Genomic DNA, 22,800 nt, shown 5'->3' with positions numbered 1-22,800 from the left:
TGCCCAAAACAATTTGTAAAATTTTTTGTGGGGAGCATGGGGGCTATATAAGTAGGCTGTTCAGGTTTTTTATTGGTAACGCCACGTAGCGCTGTGTATGAAAATCACTGGCTGTGCTGTGTGCAGTCTGTGGCTGATTTGAATTTTTGTTTGCTATTTTAGTGTTGGGCAACTGGATGTTAACAACGCGTAGCGCTGCGCAGTTGGAGGTGAGCCGCCAGCAGTGGTGGAGAGATGGCGGAATTATGAGAGCGGACGATCTGGACGTGTGTCCATCAGAAAGAGTAAATTTGTAATATTGCATATCATGGACTGATTTTATATATAACACTAAGGTAAATACATTGTTTGTTCTTTATAAAATCTTTCATTTTGCTAACTACGCCTATCAGTAGTTAGTCCCTTCAGTAGTTAGAATCTTCTTTAGCTGGCAGTAGTGGCGCTCGCTGTATTGCAGTAGTTCGAGTAACAAAGATTTGTGAGGTAAGTGATTCATGAAAAGTATGGGTTATTGTTAGTCAGGACCATTCTTTTGAAGGGGTTTTTCAAAGTCAGATTGCGTTGCGCTAAAAATACTGTGTGTCAGTTTAGTGATGATCAGAATAAGTAAAGAGAGAAACGTCTGAGTACGTTCAGTTTTGCTCAGCTGTTTGAAAATCAAATAACATAAGTGGTTTACCAGCACAGTAATTCACAATTTTTTCTAAGGGGAGGTTTCAACGTGTACGTGCCTCCGCTACCAGCAGACCCCTGAATTAAGAAACCGGACTGAAGAGCTGTTGCTACAATCACTGAAGACACGTAATGTTTGGGAAGAACTCTGCTATAGACTGTATGTGTGCCGTGTGATAAATGGTGCTCACATTGAACAGGTTCTTGGTAAAACTGAGTTGCTCTTTCATTTGATACATTATAACTAAGTTTAATATACTAAATATTATAAAGCGTTAAAACCCTGATATTCATTTATAAACACCCTGTTTTATCACAATATCTTCTACATGTCTTACAGGTTTTTTAAAATTCTCTACTTTTTTGCAAGCAGTGATAGTATTTATTGCACAAACTTAAAAATAATAAAATCACATTTTTATCACAGGCATTTCAAGTGTGTATACATTTTTTTCCTATTTACATGAAGTGACATTGTACAGCAAATTTTGAATTCATAGGAAATTGAGCACATAATTCAATGAGGTATGTGTTCCTCTCTGTTAGCGAAATAGTCATATAGATGACAGCTTCGCTGTATAAAAATTTAGTCTATGCGCTTAATTACATGGGGAAAAACTCAATATCTTTACATTAGTCAAAGATATATTTATATTTAAATTTTAAAAAGTGTACCATGTTTGTATCATGAAACTAGTTTCCAGATTATAAGATGCAGTTGTCCTGATCCGAGATAACATTCAGTGCATCGAACTTTCTAGTTATACGACGCAATCTTCCACAAAAGGGTTCTTGCAAGCTGCTTAAACTAGGCCTTTGACGGAACTGCGATCCCCAGACACCAAACGGAGCTGTGTATTGGGAGCCCTCTCCCACAGGGAACCCCGCCGAGTTGCCCTCCAGTTGTGCACAGTTATCTGCAGAAAACTCAGTGACTTCCGGTATCGTCGGAAGAATAACAAGCGGCCCAGTCACATGACGAAGAGGGCTCTCTCTTGTTACGCTATCTTGGAACAGCTTGAACGCCTCAATAGCAGCGGTAAGTTCAGCTTCTACATCTTTTGAGTTACTTGACGGTCGTTTCCGTAAAGCGGCTTTGCCCACAGTCGTGGGCATAGCCTTCCCGCGATCCAAACAATCTTCTCCTTTGAAGCGACAACTTTTCTCGGCAGACGTGATTGGCCATTCTAGCGATCCCTTCGGAGTAAACGACGGCGGTAAGTCGATTTCATCGCCTTCGGTAGTTGCAGGCATGGAGGTCATTTCCATTTGGCGGTGTTCAATATGATCTCCCATATCTGTTTTTTCTGATCGTCTTGCCACTTTATTATCTGACTCGTTCGCAAATCCTTTCAGCCAGTTATTCTGTGCAGGATCTCTCAGATGTCTCTTCAAATTAACCTAAAAAACAGAAAAATACATTAGTGCTTTTAGTTATTTGTCTGAAGTTTTCTGTATTTGTTCAATACTGAAAAAATGAGAATTCTGTCATTTTTAGGTTCATGATTAAATACAGTAAAATACCGTTCGACTATTCCGGCTACATTTCCTAGTGTTTTTTCCGTTCCTGGGAGATTAACAGCACACCGACATTTCACTGATACAGAAGACGCGTAGGTTAGTTAATGAAGTCTGAAGAAATGTTAAACAGCGACAGTATTCATGTGAAGTAAAATCACTAGGATGTAGATTCTATTAGAAAATGCTGCGAGCAAACTTTTAAGGCAACTAGGAATAATTTTCACAACTATAAAAAGATAAAGCTGCTGACAGAAGAAAGCGAAAGTAGCTGAGAGATGAACTATATCGCATGTCCGACTTCGGAATAAACCGTTCCAAACTCCCAAAATCTACTCGCATCGATAGTGAACATGTGGGAAAATAAATTATTAATTAAAATTGATTTTAACGACCTCTCTATATCCAATACGAACAGAACACTAACACAGTATTCTTTCTGGAAGTCCACAGTGATCTGCAGGAAAGAACTATCTCCTCAATTGCATAAAGTTATTAAATGAAACACGAGGAACTGATGGGTAACCTTAACTCTGCTCTTCCAGCGTTAAGCACTGCGCTACCTCTTTTTTTTCTCTCGCACCGATTCAGTGTAACAAGCGCAGACGCCCTATTTCCAGCTTCTAGGATTTTTTTATGACAATTGATATTGTCTTCACATTGGGGAATATTTTGGCCATACGAAACTTTACCGACTGTGCCATCGTCGCAGACCCCATATGAAACAATATGGCCCTCACAAATGAAAGGGTGAACCAATTATCTGCTGATAAGATGGAAAGGGCCTACCATTCGCAGTAAGAACATACTTAATAAACTGCAGTAGTAGTGCTCAAACCTAGGGCTCTACTCTTAAATGTAGAATGTTTCCGAACATTCAGTTCATAAATATTTTATGTTCTTTGGGTATTTAGCTTTCTGATGGCCGTGTTAATACATGAGGGAAAAATGAGAAGGATAGCTTGAGAACGAATGCACACCCTTCAATGTTTTGTATTACATGATATCTCCGTCGGTAATTGAGGACCATTAAAATTTCTCGTGAGGTGCTCAACTTCTGTTGTACGATCCACAGTGATTTGTAGTGTAGATTCACACCTGTCTACGGGAAGGTTAGCAGAAGTGATTCATAAACTACCTTCTAATGTTCCTAATTTGGTGTAGAACCCTAAAATAAATCCTGATCTCAAACGTAATGAATCATCTCTAACAGAAGTACCTCCTCCAAACCAAACCAGGATTGATTCCGAAAACATTGATCACGCGAAATCCTATTCGCCTTTTTATGACATGACATCCTGGAAGCCATGGATCAAGGCAGTCAGGTGGATGCAGTATTCCTCGATTTCCGAAAAGCATTTGACTCAGTACCACACCTAAGCTTACTATCTCAAGTACGATCGTATGGCGTACCAACCAATATTTGTGACTGGATTGAGAATTTCATGCTTGGGAAAACGCAGAATGTTATCTTGGATGGATTAAGTAACTTCGGGTATGCCCCAGGGAAGAGTGTTTAGACCCTTGCTGACAATATTGTATATTGATGACCTGGGGAAAGTATCAACCACCTGAGACTTTTCGCAGATGACGCAGTTATCTATAATTAAATAATGTCCGACAAAAAAAAAATGCGATGCAAATATTCAGTCACATCTTGCTAAGATCTGAAAGTGGTGCAAAGATTTGCAACTTGTTTTAGATGTTCAGAAATTTAAAATTCTGAACTTCACTAAACTAGAAACTTATTATCGGATGACTACAGTATCAACGAGTCACAACTGAAGTACTCGACTTCTACAAATACCTGGGTGTAACAACTATGGTGATATGAAATGGAGAGATTACATAGGCTCAATTGAGGGTAAATCAGACTACAGTTTATTGGTAGAGTACTAGGGAAAAGCAATCAGTCCACAGAGGTGAATGCTCAAGTGTGTGGGACCCATACCAAATAGATCTAACAACGGTTACTGAACGAATACAAATAAGGGCAGCACGAATATTGTTGTTGGTTTTGGGGTTTGATGGGGGCTAAACATTGAGGTCATCAGTCCCCTGTTCCAAACAGACATACTTGTAAAAGGCCTATACAGTAAAAGTATAACTTCTGCACCCAGAGGGAGGGAACACCAAGGGGTACAGAGCTGAAATGAACACTGCAATAACACAAAATAGAGGACACTTAAAAGGAGCAGAGCAAATAGTTGACTAGAGTAAAACAGACTACAGTGGTTGATGGATCATGTAAAAGGTCAACCACTCAACGACCAACTAAGAACCTCCAGCTGGAAAGCGTTGATAGAGGTACCAACACAAATTGTTACCATAAAAGACACTATTTTGGTATCCATGTCACAATTAAAAGTTGCTGGAGTGGGTGTAGCCTGAGAAATCAGGCGAGAGCGCCCACACTAGAGTGAGTAATAAAACCCAGCTGCACAGATAAAACGTAAAACTGAGTCAGCTATAGAGGCATCGTCACCTTGAATTAAAGGACTGCCGCAAGGGGGCTAAAAGGGGGCAGTCCATTAGAAGATGGACCACTGTCAGCCCTGCATCACAGCGACACATAGGCGGGTTCTCACGGCGAAGGAGATAGCTGTGGGTCAACCACATATGTCCAATTCGGAGACAGCAGAGAATAACTCTCTACACGTGCTCCTGAAGGATGAGTTCCATACGGCCGTGGACGACTTTACCATGCAGAGCTTATTTGGCATGTTCAGGACAGACCATTCAGAGCTCCAGACATCGCGGACCTTGAGATGTAGGGCTGACCGGAGGTCTCTTTCCACGAGACCAAGCCCCAGGAGTGGCGAAGTGGTGGCCTGCTTGGCCAACCGATCGACACGTTCATTTCCTGGAATGCCGATGTGGCCTGGGGTCCACACAAACGTCGCTGAACTACCACACTTGGCGAGAGCAAAAACAGCATCTTGAATACCACACACCAAATGGTCCTAAGAAAAACACTGGTCGAGTGCTTGCAATCCACTCAGGGAGTCACTGCACATGACAAATGACTCCCCAGGGCAGGAGGAAAGGTGAGCAAGTGCACGATAAAGAGCAACCAGCTCCATAGTGAAAACACTGCTCCCACAAGGCAGGGAATGCTGCTCAACATAATCGCCATGGATGAAAGCAAACCCAGTGCATTCGCCGACCACAGAACCATTGGTGTAGACTACATCTGCATCGCGAAACGAGGCAAGAAGAGCCATGAATTGTTGAAGACTGGAAGGTGGAACGGAGGACTGAGTCGCAGGACAAATCCAAGCAAAGCAGCAAGCGAGGGAGGGACCAAGGAGGGGTAGAAGAAGAGGGCCGGAAGGATGGAGAAAGGGGAAAGGACTCGAGTGACGATAGAAGGGAACGAACGCGGACCGCGATCGGGAGACCCGACCTAGGCCGCCGTCGTGGGGAGTGGAGTGCAGAAGATGGAAAAAGGGGCCTGCGGTTTGAGTGGTTGGGCGAGACATGGACGCAGCCGATGTATGACGCAAGCAGCTGTTGGCGGAATCGTAGGGGAGGGATTCCAGCTTCTACAAGAAGGCTATTCACTGGACTAGTGCGGAAGGCGCCTGTCGCCAGTCTGACGCCACAATGGCGAATCGGGTCGAGGTTCTACAACGTTGAGCGTTCTGCTGAGTCCTACACCACGCTCCCGTAGTAGAGACGGGACTGGACTAAGGCCTTATAGAGCTGTAGGAGGGTTGTTCGTGCAGCTCCCCAAACGGTGTGGCTGAGGCAGCGAAGGATGTTGAGGTGCCGCCAGCACCATTGTTTAAGCTCACGAAGATGGAGGTGTCCAAGTGAGCTGAGCATCAAACAGCATTCCAAGGAAGCGATGCGTCTCCTCAATACGAAGGAGTTCATTGGCAAGATAGAGCTCTGGATGGAAGTGGACCGTGCGACGACGACAGAAATGCATCACTCAGGTCTTGGAGGCTGAGAACTGAAAACCATGGTTGGATGCCCAAAAATGTGCCTTATGGATAGCTCCCTGCAGCCGCCAGTCAGCAACACTGATGCTTGGGGAACTGTAATAAAGACAAAAGTCATCGGCATATAGAGAAGAACAGACCAATAAGCCCACTGCAGCCGCAAGACCATTAATCGTCACCAAAAAGAGGGGAAAACTGAGAACTGAGCCCTGCGGGACACCATTCTCCTGAATATGAGCACAGCTAAAATATGTGCCAACTCGAACCCGAAAAGAGCGATTGGAGAGAAAATTCTGTAGAAAAATCGGAAGTAGACCCTGTAAGCCCCATTCGTGCAGCGTAGCAAGGATATGATGGCGCCAGGTGGTATCATACACCTTCTGAAGATCAAAGAAAACAGCAATTAGATGTTCTCGCCAAGTACAAGTTGTACGAATAGCCGACTCTAGCGAGACTAAATTGTCGATCGCGGAACTACGAGCGAAGTACTCTGCCGGATGTTCAGCAATGTTGATTGGGTCAGTACAAAGTGTACCCCAGAGAGAAGGGCAAGGGACAGACACGAGAGCGAAAGCAAAAAATGCGCCGAACCCGCGACCACACCTGAAATGGGGAGGTGCGAGAACCTATGGTGGCAACATATCGTTCCCAGCAGTCCTGTTTGCTCTGCCGGATTAACTGCAGAGCTCAGGCCTGTAGTCGTTTAAAGGCAACCAGATTCTCTAGGGAAGGATGACGCTGTTTTAATTGCAGGGCTCGCCGGCAGTCCCGGATAGCTTCTGCAATCTCTGGTGTCCACTAAGGGACTGACTTACGCCTGAGGGTACTTGAACAGGGCACAGTTGCATCGGCAGCAGAAACAATGGCCATAGTGACCTTGTCCACTGCCAAATCAATGTCACCAGGAAGCTGAGCAAAGGCCATAGTAGCTGAGGTGTAGGCTGCCCAATCGGCTCCACGAAGAGACCATCGTGGCAGCTGGTCAGGGGGTTGGAATTGAAAAAGAGAAACCAGGATAGGAAAGTGGTCGCTACCACAGAGGTCGTTGTGGACCCTCCAACTGAGGTATGGAAGACCTGGGCTACTAAGAGAGAGATCAATGGCTGAATATGTGCCATGCGTCAAGCTAAAATATGTGGGAGCACCAGTGTTAAGGAGGCAAATGTCCTGTGCGAAGAGAGCCTCAACGTTCCTACCCTGGCCCGAGATCTGGGCCCCACCCCATAAAGGGTGCTGGGCATTAAAGTCCCCCGAAAGGAGGAATGGCAGGGGGAGCTGGGCGAACAAGGCAGCTAGGTCAGCAAGAGGGACAACCTCATCTGGGGGAAGGTGGAGGGAACAGATGGTAAGCTCCATTCCTGTCCGGACTAACAGCCACAGCCTCGAGAGCTGTGTGAAGTGCCACTGGAGCACTAGAAACAGTGGCAAGAACATAAACACAGACACCGCCAGACACCCTGTCGTACGCTACGCGGTTCTTATAGTAACCCGGTAGCCACAGAGGGAAGGGTCCGCCGAACAGGAAACCAGGTTTCCTGTAGGGTCAGACAAGTGGCAGGAAAGCGGCACAAAAACTGTGTCAACTCAGCAAGGTGGTGGAAAAAACCACGGCAATTCCATTGAAGGATAATGGTATCCGACTGTGAAGACATGAAAGTTCCGTGGGGGGGGGGGGGGGGGGGAGAGGGAGGGGGGCTGAGATAGGTTACGCCTTAGAAGTGCTCGCTGCCACCGATTGCGAAGTAGCCTGATGAACTTCCATAGGAGCTGTGGGTCGAGCAACATCTAGCTCCTGAGGGGACGCTAGATGCTCCACGTCATCTTCAGGTGCAGTGGCGAACTCCTTTTCTGTCTCTATGTCCTCCTCCTTTTTCTTTTTTTTGTGGTTTTAGGGCGCAAAACTTCTATGGTCATTAGCGCCCAGCCCGTGACTTAAGACAGTAAAAATCCGAAATTGAAAACCAGCAGCAATGGGAACAAAGTCATAAAATTGGAGAAACTAAAAGTAGAAATAATGCTTAAAAATCCACTACAGAAAGGGGGTGGTTGTCCCCAAAAAAAGCTTCAAATGACTGACGTCATTTCACTGTCACTAATAAACTGGAGAACGCGGTCGGCTGAGCGCGTGTCATCTGCTAAAATCGACGATAGATCAGGCGATAGCTGTAGACGGGAACGTAACGGATTAAAATAGGGGCATTCAATTAAAAGGTGTCTTACCGTCCACAGCTGAGAGCAGTGGGGACAGAGTGGGGGAGGATCACCGCTTAAAAGATGTTGATGGCTAAAAAGACAGTGCCCTATCCGGAGTCTAGCTAAAATTACCTCCTCCCGACGACGCGTTCGGGAGGAAGAGGTCCAAGCGCAAGGAAGGGCTTTCACTTCCCGCAATTTATTACGGGGAAGTGTTGACCAATGCGCATGCCATAAATGAGCAACTTTGCGACATAAACCGCTCCGTAGATCGGTGAAGGGAAGCAACTGAATAGCTGGCCGAGGAAGAGAGACTGCAGCCTTGGCCGCTATATCGGCCGCCTCATTCCCACAGATACCAGCGTGTCCCGGGAGCCAGAGGAACGCCACCGAGACGCCCCCCAGGTGGAGCAAGCGCAGACAGTCCTGAATACGGTGGACCAGAGGGTGCGCAGGGTAAAGAGCTTGGAGACTGAGGAGAGAGCTGAGAGAATCTGAGCAGATAACGTACTGTATCCGCTGATGGCGGCGGATGTAGTGGACAGCCTGGAGAACAGCGTAAAGCTCCGCAGTATAAACCGAACACTGGTCGGGAAACCGAAAGCGGTTTGGGGTGTCGCCAACAATATAGGCACTCCCTACACCTAACGATGTTTTCGAGCCGTCGGTGTAAATAAATGTGGCGTCCGTCATTTCTGCACAGAGAGCAGCAAATGCCCGACGATAAGCAAGTGTAGGGGTACTATCCTTGGGAAATTGACAAAGGTCACGGAGCAGGCAGATCCGGGGACGGAGCCAAGGCGGTGCTGTACCCCAAGTTGTCAAGAAGGTTTTAGGAAAGCGGAAGGAAAGAGAATGGAGCAGTTGACGGAAGCGGACTCCCGGGGGTAGTAGGGAGGAGGAGCGGTCTGCATACCCTACATCAAAGGAGGCGCCGAAAAAAAGGTCATGGGCTGGATTAGCAGGCATGGAAGACAGATGGCTAGCATAACGACTCAGGAGGACTGCTCGCCGATTGGACAGCGGAGGTTCAGCAGTCTCAGCATAAAGGCTTTCCACAGGGCTAGTGTAAAAAGCTCCAGACACTTAACGTAATCCACGGTGGTGGATAGAGTCGAGACGCCGAAGAATAGACGGCCGAGCAGAGCAGTAGACTATGCTTCCATAGTCCAATTTCGAGCGCACTAAGGCGCGATAGAGGCGGAGAAGGACCACTCGGTCCGCTCCCCAGGAGGTACCATTCAGGACACGGAGGGTGTTAAGCGATCGCAGACAGCGAGCCGAAAGATAGGAAACGTGGGAGGACCAGCACAGTTTTCTGTCAAACATAAGACCCAAGAATTTAGCGACGTCTGAAAACGGAAGGTTGACAGGACCTAGATGTAAGGAGGGCGGAAGAAACTCCTTACGTCGCCAAAAATTGACACAAACGGTCTTACTGGGTGAGAAACTGAAGCCGGTTTCGATGCTCCACGAGTGGAGGCGATCGAGACATCCTTGAAGACGTCGTTCAAGAAGGCTGGTCCGTTGAGAGCTGTAGTAGATCGCAAAATCGTCCACAAAGAGGGAGCCCGAGACATCAGGAAGGAGACAATCCATAATTGGATTTATGGCGATGGCAAACAGTACAACACTCAGCACGGATCCCTGGGGTACCCCGTTTTCTTGGGAGAAAGTACGGGAGAGAGTAGTGTTCACCCGCACCCTAAATGTGCGCTCTGCCATAAATTCGCGAAGAAAAAGGGGCAGCCGGCCTCGAAAGCCCCAAGAGAACAGTGTGCGGAGGATGCCGGTCCTCCAACAGGTATCGTATGCTCTCTCCAGATCAAAAAATATTGCTACTGTTTGGCGTTTCCGGAGAAAATTGTTCATTATATAAGTGGAGAGAGCAACAAGATGGTCAACTGCAGAACGATGCTTCCGAAATCCGCATTGGGCTGGTGTTAAAAGACTGCGGGATTCCAGCCACCAAGCTAAACGGTAATTCACCATACGCTCCAAAACCTTACAGACACTACTCGTGAGAGAAATGGGGCGATAGCTAGAGGGGAGATGTTTGTCCTTTCCAGGTTTCGGAACGGGAACGACAATAGCTTCCCGCCACCGTCTGGGAAAGGTGCTGTCGGTCCAAATTCGATTATAAAGGCGAAGGAGGTAACGCAGACTATGGGTGGATAAATGCAGCAACATTTGGACATGGATACCATCCGGTCCTGGGGCGGAGGAGCGAGAAGATGAGAGGGCATGTTGGAGTTCCCGCATGGAGAAAACAGTATTGTAGCTTTCGTGATTTTGGGAGGAGAAAGCAAGAGGTCGCACTTCCGCTGCACGTTTCTTCGGGAGAAACGCTGGCGGGTAATTTGAAGAGCTCGAAATCTCAGCAAAGTGCTGACCCAACGAGTTAGAAATTGCGACGGGGTCCACTAAGGTATCATGCGCGACAGTGAGCCCAGAAACCGGGGAGAAACTAGGCGCGCCTGAGAACCGTCGAAGCCGACTCCAAACTTCCGAGGAGGGAGTGAAGGTGTTAAATGAGCTAATAAAGAATTTCCAGCTGGCCTTCTTGCTATCGCGGATGACGCGACGGCATCGCGCACGGAGCTGCTTATAGCGGATACAGTTGGCCAAAGTAGGATGGTGACGGAAAATGCGAAGAGCACGTCGCCGCTCACTTATTGCGTCACGGCATGCCTCGTTCCACCAAGGAACTGGGGGGCGCCGGGGCAATTCGGAGGTGCGTGGTATTGAACGTTCCGCAGCTGTAAGGATAACGTCGGTAATGTGTGTGACCTCATCGTCGACGCTGGGAAAGCGACGGTCATCGAATGTCGCTAGAGACGAAAAGTGTCCAATCGGCTTGGGCAAATTTCCAGTGTCGCGAGCGCATATATGGCAGTGGAGGCTGCAGTCTAAGGACACATGGAAAGTGGTCACTGGAGTGTGTGTCATCAAGGGCGAACCATTCGAAGCGCCGAGCTAGCGGAACAGTACCGACCGCAAGGTCCAAATGAGATAAATTTGTCGTGGAGGCAGACAAAAATGTGGGGACTCCAGTGTTGAGGCAAACTAGATCCGCTTGGTGGAAGATGTCTAGCAATAGAGAGCCACGTGGACAAGGATGTGGAGATCCCCAAAGCGGGTGGTGGGCATTGAAGTCCCCAACCAGCAAATAGGGGGGTGGAAGCTGACCAAGAAGATGAATGAGATCAGCTCGTGCCATTGGTGTGGATGATGGAATGTATACAGCACAAAGAGAGAACGTGTATCCAGAAAGGGAAAGACGGACGGCGACAGCTTGGAAGGAACTGTTTAAGGGGATTGGGTGATAATGGAGAGTATCATGGAGAAGAATCATGAGTCCTCCATGGGCCGGAGAGCCTTCAACAGAGGGGAGGTCATATCGGACAGACTGAAAATGAGGGAGAACAAAGCGGTCATGGGGACGCAGCTTTGTTTCCTGAAGACAGAAGATGACCGGCGAGTAGGATCGTAAGAGGACCGACAATTCATCCCGCTTGGCTCGAATGCCGCGGATATTCCAGTGGATAATGGACATAGGGTGAACAGAAAATGGAGGAATGTGACCAAGAGTGCTGTCAACTCAACGACTGCTCAGAGCTTGCGACCGACAGCATGGAATGGCATTCAGCCGAAGGCAGAAGATCCTGATCCATAGGTTGGTCAGCAGCAGCCCCTGCCACCAGCGATCGGCCGGTTGACCGGCCACCAGCAGTGCGCCTCGGCGACACAGAAGACGGTCGAGGGCGATTTCCGCCAGGTGGTGCTGTAGATGGGACACGCCTTTTTTTTTTTTTTTTTTTTTTTTTGTTGTGGTTTTTGGGCGCAAAACTTCTATGGTCATTAGCGCCCAGCCCGTGACTTAAGACAGTAAAAAACCGAAATTTAAAACCAGCAGCAATGGGAACAAAGTCAGAAAATTGGAGAAACTAAAATTAGAAGACTGCTTAAAAATCCACTACAGAAAGGGGGTGATTGTCCCCGAAAAAGGCTTCAAATGACTGACGTCATTTCACTGTCACTAATAAACTGTAGAACGCGGTCGGCGGAGCGCGTGTCATCTGCTAAAATCGACGATAGATCAGGCGATAGCTGTAGACGGGAGCGTAACGGATTAAAATAGGGGCATTCAATTAAAAGGTGTCTTACCGTCCACAGCTGAGAGCAGTGGGGACAGAGTGGGGGAGGATCGCCGCTTAAAAGATGTCGATGGCTAAAACGACAATGCCCTATCCGGAGTCTAGCTAAAATTACCTCCTCCCGACGACGCGTTCGGGAGGAAGAGGTCCAAGCGCAAGGAAGGGCTTTCACTTCCCGCAATTTATTACAGGGAAGTGCCGACCAATGGGCATGCCATAAATGAGCAACATGGCGACATAAATCGTTCCGAAGATCGGTGAAGGGAAGCGACTGAATAGCTGGCCGAGGAAGAGAGACTGCGGCCTTGGCCGCTATATCGGCCGCCTCATTCCCACAGATACCAGCGTGTCCCGGGAGCCAGAGGAACGCCACCGAGACGCCCCTCAGGTGAAGCAAGCGCAGACAGTCCTGAATCCGGTGGACCAGAGGGTGCACAGGGTAAAGAGCTTGGAGACTGAGGAGAGAGCTGAGAGAATCTGAGCAGATAACGTACTGTATCCGCTGATGGCGGCGGATGTAGTGGACAGCCTGGAGAACAGCGTAAAGCTCCGCAGTATAAACCGAACACTGGTCGGGAAGCTGAAAGCGATTTGGGGTGTCGCCAACAATATAGGCACTCCCTACACCTAACGATGTTTTCGAGCCGTCGGTGTAAATAAATGTGGCGTCCGTCATTTCTGCACATAGAGCAGCAAATGCCCGACGATAAACAAGTGTAGGGGTACCATCTTTGGGAAATTGACAAAGGTCACGGAGCAGGCAGATCCGGGGACGGAGCCAAGGCGGTGCTGTACCCCAAGTTGTCAGGAAGGTTTTAGGAAAGCGGAAGGAAAGAGAATGGAGCAGTTGACGGAAGCGGACTCCCGGGGGTAGTAGGGAGGAGGGGCGGCCTGCATACCCTACATCAAAGGAGGCGTCGAAAAAAAGGTCGTGGGCTGGATTAGCAGGCATGGAAGACAGACGGCTAGCATAACGACTCAGGAGGACTGCTCCCCGATTGGACAGCGGAGGTTCAGCAGTCTCAGCATAAAGGCTTTCCACAGGGCTAGTGTAAAAAGCTCCAGACACTAAACGTAATCCACGGTGGTGGATAGAGTCGAGACGCCGAAGAATAGACGGCCGAGCAGAGCAGTAGACTATGCTTCCATAGTCCAATTTCGAGCGCACTAAGGCGCGATAGAGGCGGAGAAGGACCACTCGGTCCGCTCCCCAGGAGGTACCATTCAGGACACGGAGGGTGTTAAGCGATCGCAGACAGCGAGCCGAAAGATAGGAAACGTGGGAGGACCAGCATAGTTTTCTGTCAAACATAAGACCCAAGAATTTAGCGACGTCTGAAAACGGAAGGTTGACAGGACCGAGATGTAAGGAGGGCGGAAGAAACTCCGTACGTCGCCAAAAATTGACACAAACGGTCTTACTGGGTGAGAAACTGAAGCCGGTTTCGATGCTCCACGAGTGGAGGCGATCGAGACATCCTTGAAGACGTCGTTCAAGAAGGCTGGTCCGTTGAGAGCTGTAGTAGATCGCAAAATCGTCCACAAAGAGGGAGCCCGAGACATCAGGAGGGAGACAATCCATAATTGGATTTATGGCGATGGCAAACAGTACAACACTCAGCACGGATCCCTGGGGTACCCCGTTTTCTTGGGAGAAAGTACGGGAGAGAGTAGTGTTCACCCGCACCCGAAAAGTGCGCTCTGCCATAAATTCGCGAAGAAAAAGGGGCAGCCGGCCTCGAAAGCCCCAAGAGAACAGTGTGCGGAGGATGCCTGTCCTCCAACAGGTATCGTATGCTCTCTCCAGATCAAAAAATATTGCTACCGTTTGGCGTTGCCGGAGAAAATTGTTCATGATGTAAGTGGAGAGAGCGACAAGATGGTCAACTGCAGAACGATGCTTCCGAAATCCGCATTGGGCTGGTGTTAAAAGACTGCGGGATTCCAGCCACCAAGCTAAACGGTAATTCACCATACGCTCCAAAACCTTACAGACACTACTCGTGAGAGAAATGGGGCGATAGCTAGAGGGGAGATGTTTGTCCTTTCCAGGTTTCGGAACGGGAACGACAATAGCTTCCCGCCACCGTCTGGGAAAGGTGCTGTCGGTCCAAATTCGATTATAAAGGCGAAGGAGGTAACGCAGACTATGGGTGGATAAATGCAGCAACATTTGGACATGGATACCATCCGGTCCTGGGGCGGAGGAGCGAGAAGATGAGAGGGCATGTTGGAGTTCCCGCATGGAGAAAACAGTATTGTAGCTTTCGTGATTTTGGGAGGAGAAAGCAAGAGGTCGCACTTCCGCTGCACGTTTCTTCGGGAGAAACGCTGGCGGGTAATTTGAAGAGCTCGAAATCTCAGCAAAGTGCTGACCCAACGAGTTAGAAATTGCGACGGGGTCCACTAAGGTATCATGCGCGACAGTGAGCCCAGAAACCGGGGAGAAACTAGGCGCGCCTGAGAACCGTCGAAGCCGACTCCAAACTTCCGAGGAGGGAGTGAAGGTGTTAAATGAGCTAATAAAGAATTTCCAGCTGGCCTTCTTGCTATCGCGGATGACGCGACGGCATCGCGCACGGAGCTGCTTATAGCGGATACAGTTGGCCAAAGTAGGATGGTGACGGAAAATGCGAAGAGCACGTCGCCGCTCACTTATTGCGTCACGGCATGCCTCGTTCCACCAAGGAACTGGGGGGCGCCGGGGCAATTCGGAGGTGCGTGGTATTGAACGTTCCGCAGCTGTAAGGATAACGTCGGTAATGTGTGTGACCTCATCGTCGACGCTGGGAAAGCGACGGTCATCGAATGTCGCGAGAGACGAAAAAAGTGTCCAATCGGCTTGGGCAAACTTCCAGCGTCGCGGGCGCATATATGGCAGTTGAGGCTGCAGTCTGAGGACACATGGAAAGTGGTCACTCGAATGTGTATCATCAAGGGCGAACCATTCGAAGCGCCGAGCTAGCGGAACAGTACCGACCGCAAGGTCCAAATGAGATAAGGTTGTCGTGGAGGCAGACAAAAATGTGGGGACCCCAGTGTTGAGGCAAACTAGATCCGCTTGGTGGAAGACGTCTAGCAATACGGAGCCACGTGGACAAGGGTGTGGAGATCCCCAAAGCGGGTGGTGGGCATTGAAGTCCCCAACCAGCAAATAGGGGGGTGGAAGCTGACCAAGAAGATGAAGGAGATCAGCTCGTGCCATTGGTGTGGATGATGGAATGTATACAGCACAAAGAGAGAACGTGTATCCGGAAAGTGAAAGACGGACGGCGACAGCTTGGAAGGAAGTGTTTAAGGGGATTGGGTGATAATGGAGAGTATCACGGAGAAGAATCATGAGTCCTCCATGGGCTGGAGAGCCTTCAACAGAGGGGAGATCATATCGGACAGACTGAAAATGAGGGAGAACAAAGCGGTCATGGGGACGCAGCTTTGTTTCCTGAAGACAGAAGATGACCGGCGAGTAGGAGCGTAAGAGGACCGACAATTCATCCCGATTGGCTCGAATGCCGCGGATATTCCAGTGGATAATGGACATGGGGTGAAAAGAGAATGGAGGAATGTGACCAAAGTTGCTGTCAACTCAAAGACTGCTCGGAGCTAGCAACCGACAGCATGGAATGGCATTCAGCCGAAGGCAGAAGATCCTGATCCATAAGTTGGTCAGGAGCAGTCCCTGCCACCAGCGATCGGCCGGTTGACCGGCCACCAGCAGTGCGCCTCGGCGACACAGAAGATGGCCGAGGGCGATTTCCGCCAGGTGGTGCTGTAGAGGGGGCACGCCTTGGCGGAGAAGGAGAGGAACTGGGTTTCTTTGTAGCCTTCTTGGAAGAATGTTGTTTAGAGGAAGGAGGAACCGATGGTTCGGAAGCTGCGGTCCGTAAAAACTCTTCACGAGTATGCTCTTTTTTCGAAGACTTGGCGTCCGACTTTTGGGCTCGAGATGTAGCAGAACCCGACGAAGGGTGAGCCATAGAGTGGGCAGGCGAAAGTGGTGAGGTTGAACGAGCGATCTTCGCGCTGGCCGATCTGACGACCGTGGTACTAAAGGTGAGGTCGCAAGTCTGCGTGGCCGCCTCCTTTGTTGGCCGAGGAGAAGCAAGGACAGTGCTGTATTTTCCTGTCTGAGGCACGGTGGGCTTGCGACTGGCGAATAATTTTCGAGCAGCAAAGGTCGACACCTTTTCCTTCACCCTTATTTCCTGGATGAGCTTCTCATCCTTAAAAACGGGGCAATCTCGAGAGGAAGCAGCGTGGTCACCCATACAGTTGATGCAGCGAGGGGATGGAGGTGGACAAGCACCCTCATGGGCATCCGTGCCACACGTAACACATTTGGCTGGATTGGAACAGGACTGGCTGGTGTGATTGAACCGCTGACATCGATAGCAACGCGTAGGGTTTGGGACGTAAGGGCGAACGGAAATTATCTCATAGCCTGCTTTGATTTTCGATGGGAGTTGAACTGTGTCAAATGTCAAGAAGACAGTACGGGTTGGAATGATGTTCGTGTCAACCCGTTTCATTACTCTATGAACTGCCGTTACGCCCTGGTCAGACAGATAGTGCTGAATTTCTTCGTCAGACAATCCATCGAGGGAGCGTGTATAAACGACTCCACGCGAGGAATTCAAGGTACGGTGCGGTTCCACCCGGACAGGGAAGGTGTGGAGCAGAGAAGTACGCAGCAATTTTTGTGACTGGAGGGCACTGTGTGTTTCTAACAACAGGGTGCCATTCCGTAATCTGGAACAAGACTTTACAGGACCTGCTATTGCGTCGACTCCTTTCTGAATAATGAAAGGGTTGACCGTGGAGAAGTCGTGACCTTCATCAGACCGAGAAACAACAAGGAACTGTGGCAACGATGGAAGAATCGTCTGTGGCTGAGACTCAGTATGCTTACGTTTGTGACTAGACTTAGTGGAAGGTGAGGAAACCATTGCGGAAGAATCCCCCATGATTACCGGCGTCTCCGATGGCGCGCTCCTCCCTTGTGGGGGCCCTCTCTGAGGGCACTCCCGCCTTAGGTGATTGTTCACACCTCAGGTCACACCTCCCGACAAACGGACGGAGGGACCAATCGGCATTTTCGGAAGGTATCAGCTCGGGTAATCACCCCTCCCTGGGCCTGGCCGTTACCAGGGGGTACGTACGTGTCCTACCTGTCTACCCGGGGCGGGGAATTACGCGTTACCCCGTCACCGGCTACGCACGAAGGGCGTGGGTCGGCCTTCAGACACGCACAGGGAGGAAGAAAAAGAAAGGGAAGGGAAGGAAGAGAAGTCTCAAACGCCGCAGCGGAGAAAAGAGAAAGAGAAGAGGTAAGGAAAAGAGAAGGACAAAGGAAGGAAAAAGACAGAGAAGGACAAAGGAAGGAAGAAGACATAAAAGCAAGGAAGGCAAGGAAGGCAAGAAATGCAGTACATTTACGAGCGTCCGTCTCCGGACGTAGGCACAAACCATACTCCCAGATGGGGAGAAAGAGAAGGAAAGAGCCAGAGGTGAGGGGAGGAGGGGCGAAGATAGGGATGGGGAAGGATGCGGAATGGGAAGGTATGCAGCCCGGAAAGGAAGGAAGGCCACATTAGCTCGGGGTCCCGTGCTCGCTACGCACGTATCCACAAAAGAGTTGTGGACCCCCTGGGGGGGGGACACGCCTTGGCGGAGAAGGAGAGGAACTGGGTTTCTTTGTAGCCTTCTTGGAAGTATGCTGTTTTGATGAAGGAGGAACTGATGGTTGTGAAGTTGCGGTACGTAAAAACTCTTCACGAGTATGCTCTTTTTTCGAAGACTTGGCGTCTGACTTTTGGGCTCGAGATTTAGCAGAACCCAACGAAGGGTGAGCCATAGAGTGGGCAGGCGAAAGTGGTGAGGTGGAACGAGCGATCTTTGCGCTGGCCGATCTGACGACCGTGGCACTAAAGGTGAGGTCGCAAGTCTGCGTGGCCGCCTCCTTTGTTGGCCGAGGAGAAGTTAGGACAGTGCTGTATTTTCCTGTCTGAGGCACGGTGGGCTTGCGACTGGCGAATAATTTTCGAGCAGCAAAGGTCGACACCTTTTCCTTCACTCTTATTTCCTGGAGGAGCTTTTCGTCCTTAAAAACGGGGCAATCTCGAGAGGAAGCAGCGTGATCACCCATACAGTTGATGCAGCGAGGGGATGGAGGTGGACAAGCACCCTCATGGGCATCCTTGCCACACGTAACACATTTGGCCGGATTGGAACAGGACTGGCTGGTGTGATTGAACCGCTGACACCGATAGCAATGCGTAGGGTTTGGGACATAAGGACGAACGGAAATTATCTCATAGCCTGCTTTGATTTTCGATGGGAGTTGAACTTTGTCAAATGTCAAGAATACAGGCGGGTTGGAATGATGTTTGTGTCAACCCTTTTCATAACTCTATGAACAGCCGTTACGCCCTGGCCAGACAGGTAGTGCTGAATTTCTTCGTCAGACAAACCATCGAGGGAGCGTGTATAAACGACTCCACGCGAGGAATTTAAGGTACGGTGCGGTTCTACCCGGACAGGGAAGGTGTGGAGCAGAGAAGTACGCAACAATTTTTGTGCCTGGAGGGCACTGTGTGTTTCTAACAACAGGGTACCATTCCGTAATCTGGAACAAGACTTTACAGGACCTGCAATTGCGTCGACACCTTTCTTAATAATGAAAGGGTTGACCGTGGAGAAGTCGTGACCTTCGTCAGACCGAGAAACAACAAGGAACTGTGGCAACGATGGAAGAACTGTCTGTGGCTGAGACTCAGTATACTTACGTTTGTGAGCAGACATAGTGGAATGTGAGGAAACCATTGCGGAAGAATCCCCCATGATTACCGGCGTCTCCGATGGCGCGCTCCTCCCTTGTGGGGGCCCTCTCTGAGGGCACTCCCGCCTTACGTAATTGTTCACACCTCAGGTCACACCTCCCGACAAACGGACGGAGGGACCAAGAGAGAAGAGGTAGGGAAGAGAGAAGAGGTAGGGAAGAGAGAAGAGGTAGGGAAGAGAGAAGAGGTAGGGAAGAGAGAAGAGGTAGGGAAGAGAGAAGAGGTAGGGAAGAGAGAAGAGGTAGGGAAGAGAGAAGAGGTAGGGAAGAGAGAAGAGGTAGGGAAGAGAGAAGAGGTAGGGAAGAGAGAAGAGGTAGGGAAGAGAGAAGAGGTAGGGAAGAGAGAAGAGGTAGGGAAGAGAGAAGAGGTAGGGAAGAGAGAAGAGGTAGGGAAGAGAGAAGAGGTAGGGAAGAGAGAAGAGGTAGGGAAGAGAGAAGAGGTAGGGAAGAGAGAAGAGGTAGGGAAGAGAGAAGAGGTAGGGAAGAGAGAAGAGGTAGGGAAGAGAGAAGAGGTAGGGAAGAGAGAAGAGGTAGGGAAGAGAGAAGAGGTAGGGAAGAGAGAAGAGGTAGGGAAGAGAGAAGAGGTAGGGAAGAGAGAAGAGGTAGGGAAGAGAGAAGAGGTAGGGAAGAGAGAAGAGGTAGGGAAGAGAGAAGAGGTAGGGAAGAGAGAAGAGGTAGGGAAGAGAGAAGAGGTAGGGAAGAGAGAAGAGGTAGGGAAGAGAGAAGAGGTAGGGAAGAGAGAAGAGGTAGGGAAGAGAGAAGAGGTAGGGAAGAGAGAAGAGGTAGGGAAGAGAGAAGAGGTAGGGAAGAGAGAAGAGGTAGGGAAGAGAGAAGAGGTAGGGAAGAGAGAAGAGGTAGGGAAGAGAGAAGAGGTAGGGAAGAGAGAAGAGGTAGGGAAGAGAGAAGAGGTAGGGAAGAGAGAAGAGGTAGGGAAGAGAGAAGAGGTAGGGAAGAGAGAAGAGGTAGGGAAGAGAGAAGAGGTAGGGAAGAGAGAAGAGGTAGGGAAGAGAGAAGAGGTAGGGAAGAGAGAAGAGGTAGGGAAGAGAGAAGAGGTAGGGAAGAGAGAAGAGGTAGGGAAGAGAGAAGAGGTAGGGAAGAGAGAAGAGGTAGGGAAGAGAGAAGAGGTAGGGAAGAGAGAAGAGGTAGGGAAGAGAGAAGAGGTAGGGAAGAGAGAAGAGGTAGGGAAGAGAGAAGAGGTAGGGAAGAGAGAAGAGGTAGGGAAGAGAGAAGAGGTAGGGAAGAGAGAAGAGGTAGGGAAGAGAGAAGAGGTAGGGAAGAGAGAAGAGGTAGGGAAGAGAGAAGAGGTAGGGAAGAGAGAAGAGGTAGGGAAGAGAGAAGAGGTAGGGAAGAGAGAAGAGGTAGGGAAGAGAGAAGAGGTAGGGAAGAGAGAAGAGGTAGGGAAGAGAGAAGAGGTAGGGAAGAGAGAAGAGGTAGGGAAGAGAGAAGAGGTAGGGAAGAGAGAAGAGGTAGGGAAGAGAGAAGAGGTAGGGAAGAGAGAAGAGGTAGGGAAGAGAGAAGAGGTAGGGAAGAGAGAAGAGGTAGGGAAGAGAGAAGAGGTAGGGAAGAGAGAAGAGGTAGGGAAGAGAGAAGAGGTAGGGAAGAGAGAAGAGGTAGGGAAGAGAGAAGAGGTAGGGAAGAGAGAAGAGGTAGGGAAGAGAGAAGAGGTAGGGAAGAGAGAAGAGGTAGGGAAGAGAGAAGAGGTAGGGAAGAGAGAAGAGGTAGGGAAGAGAGAAGAGGTAGGGAAGAGAGAAGAGGTAGGGAAGAGAGAAGAGGTAGGGAAGAGAGAAGAGGTAGGGAAGAGAGAAGAGGTAGGGAAGAGAGAAGAGGTAGGGAAGAGAGAAGAGGTAGGGAAGAGAGAAGAGGTAGGGAAGAGAGAAGAGGTAGGGAAGAGAGAAGAGGTAGGGAAAAGAGAAGAGGTAGGGAAAAGAGAAGAGGTAGGGAAAAGAGAAGAGGTAGGGAAAAGAGAAGAGGTAGGGAAAAGAGAAGAGGTAAGGAAAAGAGAAGAGGTAAGGAAAAGAGAAGAGGTAAGGAAAAGAGAAGAGGTAAGGAAAAGAGAAGAGGTAAGGAAAAGAGAAGAGGTAAGGAAAAGAGAAGAGGTAAGGAAAAGAGAAGAGGTAAGGAAAAGAGAAGAGGTAAGGAAAAGAGAAGAGGTAAGGAAAAGAGAAGAGGTAAGGAAAAGAGAAGAGGTAAGGAAAAGAGAAGAGGTAAGGAAAAGAGAAGAGGTAAGGAAAAGAGAAGAGGTAAGGAAAAGAGAAGAGGTAAGGAAAAGAGAAGAGGTAAGGAAAAGAGAAGAGGTAAGGAAAAGAGAAGAGGTAAGGAAAAGAGAAGAGGTAAGGAAAAGAGAAGAGGTAAGGAAAAGAGAAGAGGTAAGGAAAAGAGAAGAGGTAAGGAAAAGAGAAGAGGTAAGGAAAAGAGAAGAGGTAAGGAAAAGAGAAGAGGTAAGGAAAAGAGAAGAGGTAAGGAAAAGAGAAGAGGTAAGGAAAAGAGAAGAGGTAAGGAAAAGAGAAGAGGTAAGGAAAAGAGAAGAGGTAAGGAAAAGAGAAGAGGTAAGGAAAAGAGAAGAGGTAAGGAAAAGAGAAGAGGTAAGGAAAAGAGAAGAGGTAAGGAAAAGAGAAGAGGTAAGGAAAAGAGAAGAGGTAAGGAAAAGAGAAGAGGTAAGGAAAAGAGAAGAGGTAAGGAAAAGAGAAGAGGTAAGGAAAAGAGAAGAGGTAAGGAAAAGAGAAGAGGTAAGGAAAAGAGAAGAGGTAAGGAAAAGAGAAGAGGTAAGGAAAAGAGAAGAGGTAAGGAAAAGAGAAGAGGTAAGGAAAAGAGAAGAGGTAAGGAAAAGAGAAGAGGTAAGGAAAAGAGAAGAGGTAAGGAAAAGAGAAGGACAAAGGAAGGAAGAAGACATAAAAGCAAGGAAGGCGAAGAATGCAGTACATTTACGAGCGTCCGTCTCCGGACGTAGGCACAAACCATACTCCCAGATGGGGAGAAAGGGAAGCATAGAGCCAGAGGTGAGGGGAGGAGGGGCGAAGATGCGGGATGGGGAAGGATGCGGAAAGGGAAGGTATGCAGCCCGGAAAGGAAGGAAGGCCACATTAGCTCGGGGTCCCGTGCTCGCTACGCACGTATCCACAAAAGAGTTGTGGACCCCCTGGGGAGATTCTTCTTTTTCGTAGGGTCCCATTTGTCCCTCGGTTTATTAGGCTGGGTGGGCTTTTCTGACCCAGTTTCATGGACTGAGGAAGACCTGGAAGACCTACAGCCCTCAGGCGATGGCTTTTTCAGCCACTGGCTGCCATCTGGAGGGGCAGTAACTGTGGAAGAGAGGGCACCAATCGATCCTTTCTGCGCGAGGGGAGCCAGAGGAGGCGGGCACTTCTCCAGCGCAGAGGTGGGGACTGAAGTCCCCAAAGAAGGAGGAGTTTTTTCTCCCGATGTTGATAACAGGGGAGCAATGGAAGAGGGTGTTCCCAACTACCTGGGGGGAGGG

At 49.1% G+C, this 22,800-nt stretch overlaps 1 protein-coding gene across 1 annotated transcript in view; it reads right to left on the bottom strand.

Moving 5' to 3' along the window:
- Positions 1-1,103: 1,103 nt before the first annotated feature.
- Positions 1,104-22,800, bottom strand: part of LOC126184171 (uncharacterized) — a 35,581-nt gene continuing 13,884 nt past the window's right edge. The window contains exon 2 of the mRNA XM_049926540.1: positions 1,104-2,073. Coding sequence (XP_049782497.1) covers positions 1,378-2,073 — 696 coding nt within the window. The 3' untranslated portion in view covers positions 1,104-1,377. The remainder of the gene's footprint in view (positions 2,074-22,800) is intronic.

This window comes from Schistocerca cancellata, chromosome 4, assembly GCF_023864275.1.
Source record: "Schistocerca cancellata isolate TAMUIC-IGC-003103 chromosome 4, iqSchCanc2.1, whole genome shotgun sequence".
Classification (NCBI taxonomy): domain Eukaryota; kingdom Metazoa; phylum Arthropoda; class Insecta; order Orthoptera; family Acrididae; genus Schistocerca; species Schistocerca cancellata.
The sequence above is the reverse complement of the archived record's forward strand: the minus strand, read 5'-3'. Positions and strand labels throughout refer to the sequence as shown.